At 41.0% G+C, this 13,370-nt stretch overlaps 1 protein-coding gene across 1 annotated transcript in view; it reads left to right on the top strand.

Moving 5' to 3' along the window:
* The window catches only part of Tenm1 (teneurin transmembrane protein 1), a 175,006-nt gene that overhangs the window by 145,834 nt on the left and 15,802 nt on the right, over nucleotides 1-13,370 (top strand). Inside the window, 2 exon segments of the mRNA XM_032889476.1 lie at nucleotides 1,030-1,265; nucleotides 11,930-12,226. Coding sequence (XP_032745367.1) covers nucleotides 1,030-1,265; nucleotides 11,930-12,226 — 533 coding nt within the window.

Raw genomic sequence — 13,370 nt, 5'->3', positions numbered from 1 at the left:
CACATATCCACTTTGGGCCCCAATCTCTGTGGGAGTAATGAGGTTAAATCCTGCCAAGTCTGATCTCCCATCAAGTCATTTCCCAACACCAAGCCATTTGTAAAGCTCTTTTAGGGTTTCCTGTTGGAGGACAATAATAGTCTGTGCCCCATCTGAGCTTAGCATTCTAGATCAGATGTGACATGGATGCATACAAAGGACAAATTAGGCAATGCACCAGAGAAGAATACAAGTGCTATGAAAGAACTAAAAACACAAAAAGAGGAGGGGAGAAAGAATTGAAGTAAAAATACAATCTCAAGGACTGTGTTAGAAGGTATAGAGGAAGTGGACAAAGAAATAGTTTTCACTGTCTAGGCATTAGGACTCACTCTGTTGCTAGGCTGTGGGGCAACTCACTCCAAAATGAGTAAAACCAACTTTCCAGTGGCTATGATGCTGCCTGCAGTGGCTGTGACTTCTGCAGGTGGCAGGATGCTGAGTTGAGTTTTATAGCCTTCTCATTCTAGCTCCTAGCATATCAAACAAAGATAGCACATTCAACAAGTCAGGGAGAGAGTCTGTGAGGGAATCCTTTTAAAAGAGAACCAACAACCAGAGAGAGAGACAGAGACAGAGACAGAAAGAGACAGAGAGACAGAGACAGACAGAGAGAGACAAAAAGACAGAGAGACAGAGAGACAGGAACAGAGACACAGAGAGACAGACAGAGACACAGAGACTGAAACAGAGACCAGCCTGCCATGTGAGAGAGCAGTGTTTTATCCTGTTTACAAGATATACCCCACCTGTGAAAATAACAAGACCCAAATAGGTAAAGAATGTATATGTCAGAGTTGGGGTCTAGCTCAGAGTACAGTTAGGCCTCTGATGCCCCATCTGCTCAACCTCTCTTAAATGTGTCTCCTGGAGCTGAACTTTCCCTCCTCCTCCACCTCCTCCTCCTCCTCCTCCTCTTCCTCCTCCTCCTCCTCCTCCTCTTCCTCTTCCTCCTCCTCCCTCCCCTCTCCTTTGCTCCTCTGTCTACAGAAAACACTCAAAGTACCTATCGGGTGAGTCCAGATGGTTCACTACGTGTCACCTTTGCCAGTGGGATGGAGATCAGCCTCAGCTCAGAGCCCCACATCCTGGCAGGGGCTGTCAACCCCACTCTCGGCAAATGCAACATTTCATTGCCTGGAGAGCACAATGCAAACCTCATTGAGTGGAGACAGAGAAAGGAGCAAAACAAAGGCAATGTTTCAGCTTTTGAGAGAAGACTGAGGGTAAGTAAGGCCTTCCTTTTTTAGCAAAGGACAAAAGTTCATGGGTTCCCTTGGAAAGTGAAGAGCCTTCCTAAACCGAAGTCTCACTTCTCCAAAGCTTTTCCAGGTGACTGACTAGCTTATATGATATACTAATTCAAGAGAGAGTGCTAATGGCTGATAATGGTTCAGTATCCTTAAATGTACATTCTAATAGGAGCTTTCTTCGTCATTAGCCAGCTAAAGTGCTCTAATCATAGCAATTTCAGGCACCAAGAAAGTCTAGGGCTGGAGAAATATGTTTAGTCAAGGAGTCCTTCAGTACCCATCCTAGCCTGCTTTGGAGATGCTTATTAGATTCCCCAAGTTGACCCAGGTATCCACTTCTGGGAAGAGAGAAAGGGTATAAAATATAAGGCACCATTTAGACAAAGGCAACATGAGAGGGCAAAGTCCGTGAGTGACCCCACTGCTGTAAATACATCATAGAGACGTGGGAGCAAAGAACTGGACAGGAGACTGGGATGGAGTGCTCAAGCGAGCTCGTCTCAGGGAACTGAAAGCTTTTGGCAGTTCTCAAATCTTTACCAAGCACAGTTCCCTGCAGTTAAGCAGAGCTCTCTGTCAGAAGCACTGCCCTGCAATACAGGAGCCTTGCAAACACCAGAGCACCCTATCTGTCCTTTTCTTGAACATTAACCAATGTATTGGCAACTTGACTAGCATCAGAACAACTGCCAGTCTGCAGGAAGTATTCAGTATTGAGGCCGGGCTTCAGAGAAAATCCACCTCACACCCAAGATACAGAAAGTGCTTGCATTCTTTGCACTCACTATAGAAGAACTATGGTGAATTGAATGCTGTAGAATTACAACTCCCAGCCAACCCGTGCATCAGGCTGCAAAGACAAGCAGTCAAACCAACCCATGCTATATCTTGATGCAGAAAAGTTAATCTACAAGTGTGCTTACATTTTTAACCAGCTCAATCGATGGTGCCTAAAAACTGCCTTTAGTAGCTGGGTTTTTTTTTTTAATAACAGCTACTGTAGTTGTCTAGTTGAACAGTCAATTTGTATGTTTCAGTTCTATTGATTGGTCTGTAATAGAACACTTGCTAGAGAGGCCCCTGAATTAAGAAGTGAATCCAGTCAAATACGCAAAGCTCTAGGTGTATATGAAAGTCAGCGTTTATGTCTGAGTTCTTCAAGAAATGCAGTTGCTGCATAGAAATTTGAATGGGAAAGTCAAATGATCTAACCTGATACCCAGTTTTATAACTGATCTTGAAATGCCACTGTGTTGCAGTGGCTTGTGCTTGTGTTTGGTTTTTGAGACCGTGTCCTTTTCTGTATCCCCGGCAGTGCTCAAACTGATGGGTTTTCTCCCATCATCCAAGTACTTGGATTAAACGCATTTCTGTGAAATGAAAATGCAGTGCTATGGAAAAGGAAGAATTCTCTACAAATAGCTTACCGTCCTAATGACTGATCACAGAAAAATTGATCTTTTAGCTCCTCCCCAGCTTATACACTTATTAAAATATTATGAAAATACGGTAGCCCATTCTCTACTACTATGTGACCCGAAAATATTCTAGGATGGCTCACTCTGTATTCTCCCCCTTCAGATTCAGATAACAGAAATTGTCAACCATAATTTGTCCCTTATATCCCAAAGTTTTCTTACTTCTGAAAAGCTAGTAGCCATAAAACGCTGAGGAGCAGTTCAGTACTGAAAACGAATGGGTTTGGTGAGTGCTAATTATAAGTTGACCCACATTGCAACAAACTCCAGGCCTTTTTCCTCTACATAACTTCAAATGTACTCCCTGAGGTCTTGGAAATGAAGGATTGGGCTCCTTATTGGCTAGGTGCTGTGACTGTGCAGGTCCCTAGAAATCTAATAACAGTCTTTTACATAGATTTAGTGCCTCGGGGTTAACAAAATGCTTTCACTGCCAGAATTGTATTTGATCACCACGGCCATCAATTGTTGTTATTCCCAATTTACAGAGAAAGACACCAAGGCTCAGAGAGGTCAACTGATTTGCCCAAAGTCAAACAGCTATTACAGCTCAGCGCCAGAGCTGAGATGCAGGTATTCCCCTGGTATGGCACTGTTTCCACTGCAGCACGCTGTGCCGCCTTGTTCCTTAAAATAATTAATCTATAAATCATTGCCCCCACTCAGCACAGGCACCTTGGCAGAGCCTGACTCCTCACTTCAATGCTGACAAAAAGAGACAAATAACCGACTCTAATGTACTGGCAAGTGTGGGTGGTTCAGGACAACTGGCTGGCCTCCAGGCAAAGAAAGCATGAAGGAGATAAAAGGAGAAGAGAGAGGCTGTTTAACTGATTCATCCTTACCTGCCCTCCCCATTCACAGGATTCGGTACATTGCTGCCTTGGTTTCCCCATGCCAGGCATGGAATGAAATGCCTAGTGGGATGAAGAGGTTCTCAAAAGTCCCACCTCTAGGTTAAGGTGGACAAAGCAATTATTCTTTGCCCATTGATATTCTTAGTTCTGAGAAGATAACCCTTCACTTCAGGCAGGTTTTCAAGCAAACAGCTCATGACAATGTTCCCATTTTCTGACTAACTATACAGTGAGGCATTTGTAAGCATACGTATTAACGAACAGGGGTCCCTGCTGTTCTCCAGTTCCAAGGGGCCATAGCTGAATCATTTGTTTCTCCTGCTGAAGCTCCTGCTCCAGAACATGGGCAGAGAGGTTCACATAGTCAGGATACAAGTTAGCAAAGATGTAGAAACCCCTGCCATGCTATGAGCACTGGGAAACTTCTAAAAAGGAGTTCCTGTGATTCATAAATGTGCTTGGGCAGCAGGTCATAAAACACTGATTGTCCAGGCACAAAGGGACAGCTTCATTTAAAGGGCCATTTGGTAAGACGATGGACAGCCCATCTCCCAAACATCTACATAGCATTGCCTCAGACTTCTTAGATGGAAAGAAAGTCAGGAAAAACACATCTTTTTATTTTTTCAAAAAGAAATGAAAACATGAATTAGTCTCCTCCAGTGATCACTGGGGATTTCTCCCCACCCCCACAGAAAATCAAAGTGAGGGAAGCAAATTGTTGGGAAACATAATATTATGTGCGGCCCACCCCAGCCAGAGATCTGTTAGATCTGCCATCCTTCAAGGCGCCATTAAGTGAAATAAATCCCATTAATATCCTGAAATTTCATTTTTTAATTTTTTTAAATCTATTTCCCCTAACTTGAGTTGCGTCTGAATCACAAGTAAAATACTTCTGCATCCAATCCATGTATCTTTTTGTCTGCTGTATCAATAAATGTATTTCCCTGGACCATAGAGGAATCAGAGTATGCATAACAATAGAGAGAATTACCAAAGAACTGGACATTCACCAAAAGCAAACTGCTTTAGGAGCTAAAACCCTATTGCACCTTGCTGGGGCTCTGGCTAACTGTGGCATAATGAGATTTATCCTAGAATTGGATCCCAGAGTCCTGTAACAGATTCCATAGGGTGAGCAGTAAAATCCTGGAACTACAGCCCACTCTCTTCTTTAGAGAAACAAATAATTGAAAAAGCATTTAAAACCAAACTCAAAGAATCAAATTAAATGATTGTAACATTAACAAGCAAAAAGAAGCAAATACTAATACCCTCACAGGTCATTTTTCCCCTCTATTTAAAGATGACTGAAAAGGATACAAGATAGGGGTGTGTGTGTGTGTGTGTGTGTGTGTGTGTGTGTGTGTGTGTGTGTGTGTGTGTGTGTGTGTGTGTGTAGACAGACATAGTTATTCTCAGAAGTCATCTACCTTGGTTTTTTGAGATGCAGTCTCTTACTGAGACCCAGAGATCACCAATTTAGCTGAAATCTCAAAGGGACGAAAACTCTTGCTAAAACATAGGGTCTGAAGCTGACAAATAGTGGAGAATTGGAGAGTAGGTGAACAGTGTAGAATTCACTTCTACAGTCAGAAATGGCCTGACAGAGCCATCAGCTGTAGAGTGGGGTTGTTCCTCTCCATTTCGACTTCCTTCAGATCAGTTTTGGTGTAAACATTCTTTTTGTGAAAAGTTATATGGGAGCTATTTGGAGGTATATTAATCCACTTTAAACATGTATCTGTAGTCTTCAGTATTTCTGCCCCCAACTCCAAAAAGTTATCTGGAGATAGAAAATTTCTTGGAGTCTGCAAATCATAAAAACTGTTTCTTGGTCTTGAAATAGCCTTAATAAAATAATTAGGATGAAAGTATTATTTCACATGTGACTTAACTTACACATAAGCGTTAATAAATTGAAATGATTTTTAAAATATGTATTACAAGACTACCAGATAAAATAATTAACAGAAAAGAACTTATAAAGGCAAGTTAATATAGAGTAATATAAAGGTGTCCAGGTTAAATGATATGATCAAGTTCAGATGAGAAGAATAAGTTTGGGAGAAAGAAATGGCCTGCAGTGATTTTGCAATTTTCCATCTATATATGAGGCATATGCAGTATCTAGTCTCTATTAGTAGTGGCAATATTACTATAAACCATAATGACAATAGCTTTTGAGGGGGTCTTACTAAGTACATCACCATATGTTAACTTATTCACCATTCATAACATCTCATCAGGTGGGAATTTTAGTAATTCCCATCTTACAGATTTCAGGATTTGAACCCAGGAAGGCTGTCTCAATAAATAAGAGCATCTCCTAATATCTCTTTTAGCACTAAGACTTGGTGGAATGTCAATGTAAAGGAATTATCTTGAGAACAAAGCTGAAAAGCAGGAGAACAGAATTGTAAATGGCTATCCCAGGCAAATACTAACTCCGGCCATGCCGTTTCATTTATTAGCAACTCTGAAATAAAAGTAGCCCTGAGTACCTTTTAATTGTTAAACTGGCGATATCAGGAAAACATAAAATCTGTTGAATTAACGTACTGATTGATCTTTAAAAGTCCAATACTAATTACCTGAAAACTAGTGAGAGTAGACTAGCCTGGGTGACTCTAAAATCAGCTGTGAGCTCTCTGCCCATTCCTTGACTTCATAAAAATGCAATGCAGTACAACTTTCAAACTTTGATGCTGTTTGGCCTGTCTCTTATTCACCTTCTGTCTTCAGCAAAATTTAACACGTAATTAGGTTGTATTATGACCTGAAATGTTAGATAGTCTCCTTGACAGCCTTCTCCTCCTTACAGAGGGGAGAAAATGAACTGCCATGACTGAAGCTCTCAGGGGTGTGTGTGTGTGTGTGTGTGTGTGTGTGTGTGTGTGTGTGTGTGTGTCCTTGTCTGTGAGTCCTTGTGTGGGGGTGTGGGTGTCAGTTAAAACAGAAAATTTCCTTTGGTGTGGAGCACAGCTATTAAACATCTCCCATTGTCCATAGATCAATCTAATACAGCATTAGCCTACTGTCTGAATATGAAGGGCTGAAGTTTTCTCTTAGCTAATTAAAACAGAAACTCTTGAGAAAAGGCAGGATGTAGACACAGAGGACAGCTGCCTCTGGAGGCCCCTCCTCCAGCCATCCACACACCCAGAACCTTTCAGTTCTGCTGGCAATCGCATTCCACAGCTCACCAGTGCGCATTCTCCTCCCTTCCTTTCTCTCCGATTCAATTATAAACAAAAATCAAGTCCCTCTCCTTAGTATAGTTTGGAAAAGAAAGCCCTAATGGAAACCAGAGGACCCATGCACCAACACACATCCTCCTCTATTGAAAAACTAAGTACGCCCATCTTTCTTACTACAAAATACTGGTTAACAGCTGCGAAATTCAAAGGTCTCATTCATTGTACAACTGTCCATTGGACAATAGTCCCCTTTATAACTTGGGGCTATTCTCACTCTCTCTTTTCCAGGAGAGGGATCAGTATAGATTGTTTGGAAATACAATAGAACTGAGGAGCGTTGGCCCATGCTTGGATCAAGAGCTGTTGTCTTGGAGAAGAGCAAACATGTGGATGAATATGGATTTTTCCAACCTTACCCATGACCTGAGCAGTCAGTGGCACTCAGCTTAGTTCTAATGCCCATCTCAGAGGCTGGCAGCACATAGTTACGCTAGACAGAGGTTAAGAAGGCTCACCTGAAAGCAATTACCTTGCAGCGTCCTCGTGTGTGGTCTCCACAGAGAGTGAATAGAGGAAACCTATGGCATCTTTGATTCTTTCAACCCTTTTGGTCCTTGCTGAATTTTAATTTCCAAACCCAACTTTGAAATAAGTGTTTCATGAGCATTTGACTAGCAGCATTAGACCATCAGGATGCTTTATTCTGAAACAAAGATGCACTGCTGTACAAGTCCCAACGGGCAGAGAAAACAGGCACTAGATGGAGTCCTCCTCTGATGACTTTAGGGAGGATTTCGCTTACAGAGTCTTAATGACGTTATTAAGAAATCTGTTTTTGAGTAGTAAAGTTCATCTCTCGGACAAATAAAACCACAATTCAGTTGGACCGAAAATGGCATTGTTACTTTGTTTAACTATCATTATAACATCAATAGTAATAGTTACAACTGTCTCTGGGAATACATAGGTATTATGCAGCTGTTATAAATAAACAGTTTTACAGTTGGAAATATGTGACTATAAAACCACAGGAAAGGTAGTTGAAGAAAGAACACCTGGCTTCCTATAAGCTTCCAAGCCCCAAGTATCACAAGACAAGAACTGTGTGCTTCCCTAAGACCTTTTCGGTGTTCACAGCAGACCAGGGTATGCTTTGGCAATACAACACTGCACTCATTTGCTGCAGACAGTTTCAAAGACTCAGAAGTCCCAAACCTTTCCCTGTGGTAGCTGAATTAAACCTACCCTCTGAGACCAAGAGCAGTTCTACAAAATAATAATTAAAGTAATCACTGGTCTTCTGGCTAAAATTCACGACATGGAACGTTTTGGTCCTTTCCCGCAGAAGTTCAAAATTAAGGCCTTGGCTAAATGATGATGATACTAAGACCAAAGCGTGTTTTTAAAAACCAGCTTCCACATTCCTGTAGAAAAACTGTCAAATAGCAGGAAAAGGCAATTCGTGGAAGATATGCATGCAGTCAATAATTAAAAAAAACAACTTCATTCTCATTACCAATCAAATAGATGCTAATTTCCTAGTAAAGGATCATTTTCTCACTCTCACATCCAGAAAACTTTACTAACACCATTGCAGAGGATAAGATGAGATGGGTCTTCCACTGCTAATGAAGTGGGATATGACTCTTGGGCAACTTTGGGTGCAATCCAGCAATCTCTCAAAGCACATCTGGAGTCTTTTAATACATGCTTGTCCTTTAATACAGTAATTTTTATTAATACCTATGTTATAGAAATATTTATTGACAAAAATGTTTAACAAATCATCAGGTGCAAAAGCAAATGAAAATAAGAACCCTAATGTCCAACTATGGGAGAATGAACACACAGATATCTATCATGTAGTTAAAATATTATGCAACCATTGAAAGTCATATATGAAGAATGTATATTAATGTCAAAATGGTGGCAATAAAACATTGGTTGTAAAAGGAGGACACAACGCTAAGTGCCATCTTAGTTATATATATTTAAATGTATAAAAATATGCCCCTCAGAGTAAGATAAATCAGAGGAAATACAGTAAAAATGTATAGAAATTCTCCTTGGATGGTGGAATTTCCAATCATGATTTCCTCTATACATTTCTATATTTTCCAGTGTAGGGAAGCTTTAAAAAATCTCCCTTGATACTAATGGAATATGGATGAAGCCAATAATTTTTGAGAAGCAATGTATACCGAGTTACAAAGAAAGAAAAGACATATAGGAGTAGGGAATTTGTAGTCATTGATGCCACTATAATAAAAAATCTATCTGAAATTGAAACTTTGATTCCTGAGTACCCATAGAAGTTTCATGATTGGGTTTCAAGAGGTTGTCATGGCTAACTGGAATTATATCCCAGTGTCCATAGATGTGTTTATGAAATTTTATGTGGTAACATACTTGATAATTTTCTGGCAAAGGGATTCTTAACCACCAAAGTAGGGCTGAAGGGGTGGCTCAGTGGTTAAGAGCACTTGGTCCTCTTGCTGAGGACCTGAGTTTCATTCACAGCACTCAGTTCACAACCATCCTTCACTGCGAGGCACTCAGGGAGTTCACATGTGTGCACATAAAGTCAATAAGTCTAAAACCATCTTTTTAAGTTAACCAAGTCTAGTTGAATAAACTAATGGATCATGTTTAGTCTGACTATATTGAAGAGAATCAAACTCCAGTGTAAAATTTTCCTTGTTTTATTTTTATTTTTTGTTCCTATTTCATTAACCAGTCATTTGACATTCTGTATGGGATTGTGATGAGGATTCTTGCCCATATAAATGTTTTAAACCAAGCTGAAATTACCTTGGCATTTGACACATGGGCCTATTCACAGGCGTAAATAAAATGAGAGAAATGATCATTGTATTGTGTATTTTTTAAATAGTGGTTACTGTTCCTTTACAGTTTCCTAAGTTTACGTTTTAGCAAGTCTCTGATATATAAAGTGGTATGTCTTTATAAATCTCTTAATGAACGATGTTGTATAAATACCAGTCCCATTTCATAGATAGTAAAATTAAGCCCCAGGTAGGAAAAAAGACTGGTAAGTTAGTCTCCCAAGTCCCATTCATTCTCACTTACACTTCTCAGACTCTCCTTTCCTGTTCTTGCCTTCCATTCTACCAGATACACTTGACTTTCCTCCACCCAAATCACAGCACCTTCTCTGAAAGCTGGCTGAGGAGTATATTATGACTTCCGTTTCTCAACTTCATATGTCACTTAGTTCAAAATAAAGTTATATTTACAGTAAGGCAGAAGACCTACGAACACTCAGTTAACTACTCCAAACCAACTAAAATTAAGTCCATTTCAAAAGCTCTTCCCAGAGTTCTACCCACCCTTATGTCAGAGTTTCCTTTTCTTCAAGGACTGAACACTTGATGAAAACCACGAGCTTAAGAAGAAGAGCTTTCTCCTGGGGAAACACACCACACCACACACACACACACACACACACACACACACCACACCACAGACACACACACACCCCCACACACACACACACACACACACACACACACACACACATGCACACACACACACACCACACACACACCACACACATCACAGACACACACCACACCACACACACACCACACACACACACACACACACACCCACACACACACACACACACACACACACACACACACACCACACACACACACACACACCACACACACCACACACACACACACACACATGCACACACACCCACACACACACCCACACACACACATCACACACACACACACACACACACACACACACACACACACACACACACCACACACACACACACACACACACACACACACACACACACACACACCACACACACCACACACACCACACCACACACACACACACACACACACACACACACACACACACACACACACACACACACACACACACACACACACACACACACACACACACACACACACACACACACACACACACACACACACCACACACACACACACACACACACACACACACACACACACATACCACACACACACACACACACCACACATACACACACACACACACACACACACACACACACACACACCACACACACACACACACACACACACACACACACAGTTTCAGTACTATGTTTTCAGAGTGATTGTGCTATTATCAGCAAGTCATAGCGGAAGTGATGTGGCTCTGCCCAATACTGCCATTCCTAGATGAAAACTAGAAAACTGGGTTACTTTGTCCGTTGCTTTGAAAAAGCCACCAAGTCTTTTCTGCTTAGTTTTAATTCTTTTACTAGGCTATTTTGCCATCTGCATCGCTTCAGGTGGATTTAGCTGGACTTCATCAAAGCCAGGCACCACTGAGTTTTGTCATTGATAAAGTCCTTGTTAAGTTCCTTGACTAGAGCTCACTTTGAGTCACCTGTAAGGTTTCAAGGTGACTGTGACCAGAATTAAACCAAAGCGTAACTTTTTTTTTTAATTTGAATCTAAACTTAACATTCTATAATTGGTAAATCGTACTACACTTACTATCAACACCCCCATGTTTACCCTCCAGCCTCAGCTGGAAATGTGGTGGTGTGAGGTCCCTAGGTAGATACTCTCGAGTTCCACTATGATGTGAACTTCATTGAGCCCAGATGAGCATGAAAAACCCAAAGCAGTCGGAGCTCGTTGTGGTCTTTGTCTTTTTTCCTTAGTTACCACTTGATTAGTTACAAAGCATGAAACAAGCCAGGAACCTGATTCTAACTTCTATCTAACTCACGTAAAATATGATCCTGTGATTATCGAAAACTGTGGTGGGTCACATGAGTCTTTAGTTGGAGAAAGACAATCATCAGCAATAGGACGAAGGTCAAGATTATACCGGGCACTTTGCCAGGAAGTTAAACATGGCCTTGTCCCTCCATGACTCTACACTATCATGAGGAAATAAAGCTAACCATAAGATGAGGACTATTAAACAATAAAAGATCAGTAATAAGAGTCTTCATCATTGGAGCATCCAGAAATGCTTGAGGATTGGGAATGCACTAGAGGAAGAATCAAAGCAATGCATGAAATATAGTTCATCTTTCCTTTTTGTAGGCCCACAACAGAAACCTACTTTCCATTGATTTTGATCATATGACCCGCACGGGGAAGATCTATGATGACCACCGAAAATTCACCCTTCGAATTCTTTATGACCAGACTGGACGACCTATTCTATGGTCTCCTGTGAGCAGATATAATGAAGTGAACATCACATATTCACCTTCAGGATTAGTCACCTTTATTCAAAGAGGAACCTGGAATGAAAAGATGGAGTATGACCAGAGTGGAAAAATAATCTCAAGAACGTGGGCTGATGGGAAAATTTGGAGCTATACTTACTTAGAAAAGGTAAGTATGTGGGAGGGAAAATGAATAAAAATATTGAAAGTAACCCTACATACCCGACTTTATGAGGACCTACAGGAGAAAAATCTATGTTTTCATTGCATAAATAACAAAACTCCATCATGAACCTGTACGGATGCGCTGCTTTTCAGCTGAAAACATCCCCATTCCTACCCTCTGCCAAGTATTTTATTTTTTTCAAACTGAACTCAGGATAATGGCTTAGCTTTCTACTCATTTGAACATATTTGTTCATCCCCTTGAAAAGGTGTCTGTATTATTATGAAAGCTCCTACTGAGAGAAAATAGCTAGTAAATTCCAACAGTCCTCTGTGTTAATGTATCTCAGCTCCGGTAAAAGGCCTTTTGACCAACAAATAAGGGGTTTTTTTTTCTCCTGACGGGTGAAATTTTTGTTGTACATAGTTGAGGACTAATTCTCAAAAGTAATTAGCCTGAGGGAATGGCGACAGAGAGTTCTAATTGGTAGTAGCCTTTTGTGTGTACTAAGTCTCCACCATCATCCATAATGGGAGCTGACGCTCTCTGCCTGGACTAAAAGGATTATAATCCCACCACATGAACCATTGGGGGAACATTAGCCCTTTCATAGCAGAAAGGTTTCCACTCTTATTACCAGTAGACAAGAAGAATAATTAACCTTGGTCCGCCATGCCATGTCTCATCCCCTCCTAAGATATTGAATGTTTTCTTCCAAATTAAGTCATTTCAATCGAATTTGTTGTTCCCGAATTCCTTCCTAGGAAAAGTAGAAGATACTTTCTTTCCCTCCAGGGTAATCAGTATCTCTTAGAGGGGTCACATAAGGGATTATGGCACACATGACAAAAAGGGGACAATTTGTGTGCTTCTGAGCACAACCCTCAAAGTTTGGTTTTCAAAAAGTGGTGTGCTGGGGGCTCCATGCCTGCCTTCAAGCAGCTAGCTCATTACCTCTCAGAGTCGCTTGTTGAAGCTCTCCCCTCACGGACAATACCTAAGTGATAAAGCAAAGTTTGCTTGGGAGCAAAAGCAAGAGGCAGCAGTCCTTTGCTATTATAGCCTCCCAGGGTCCTTCCCTTCTAGGAAAGCTTTTAGAATGTGTGATCTGTATTCCGAGCAGGGGAAATCTGCATCTCACAGAGCA

This window comes from Rattus rattus, chromosome X (genome assembly GCF_011064425.1).
Source record: "Rattus rattus isolate New Zealand chromosome X, Rrattus_CSIRO_v1, whole genome shotgun sequence".
NCBI lineage: Eukaryota > Metazoa > Chordata > Mammalia > Rodentia > Muridae > Rattus > Rattus rattus.
Note: the sequence above shows the minus strand (reverse complement) of the source record. Positions and strands in the feature narration are given on the sequence as shown.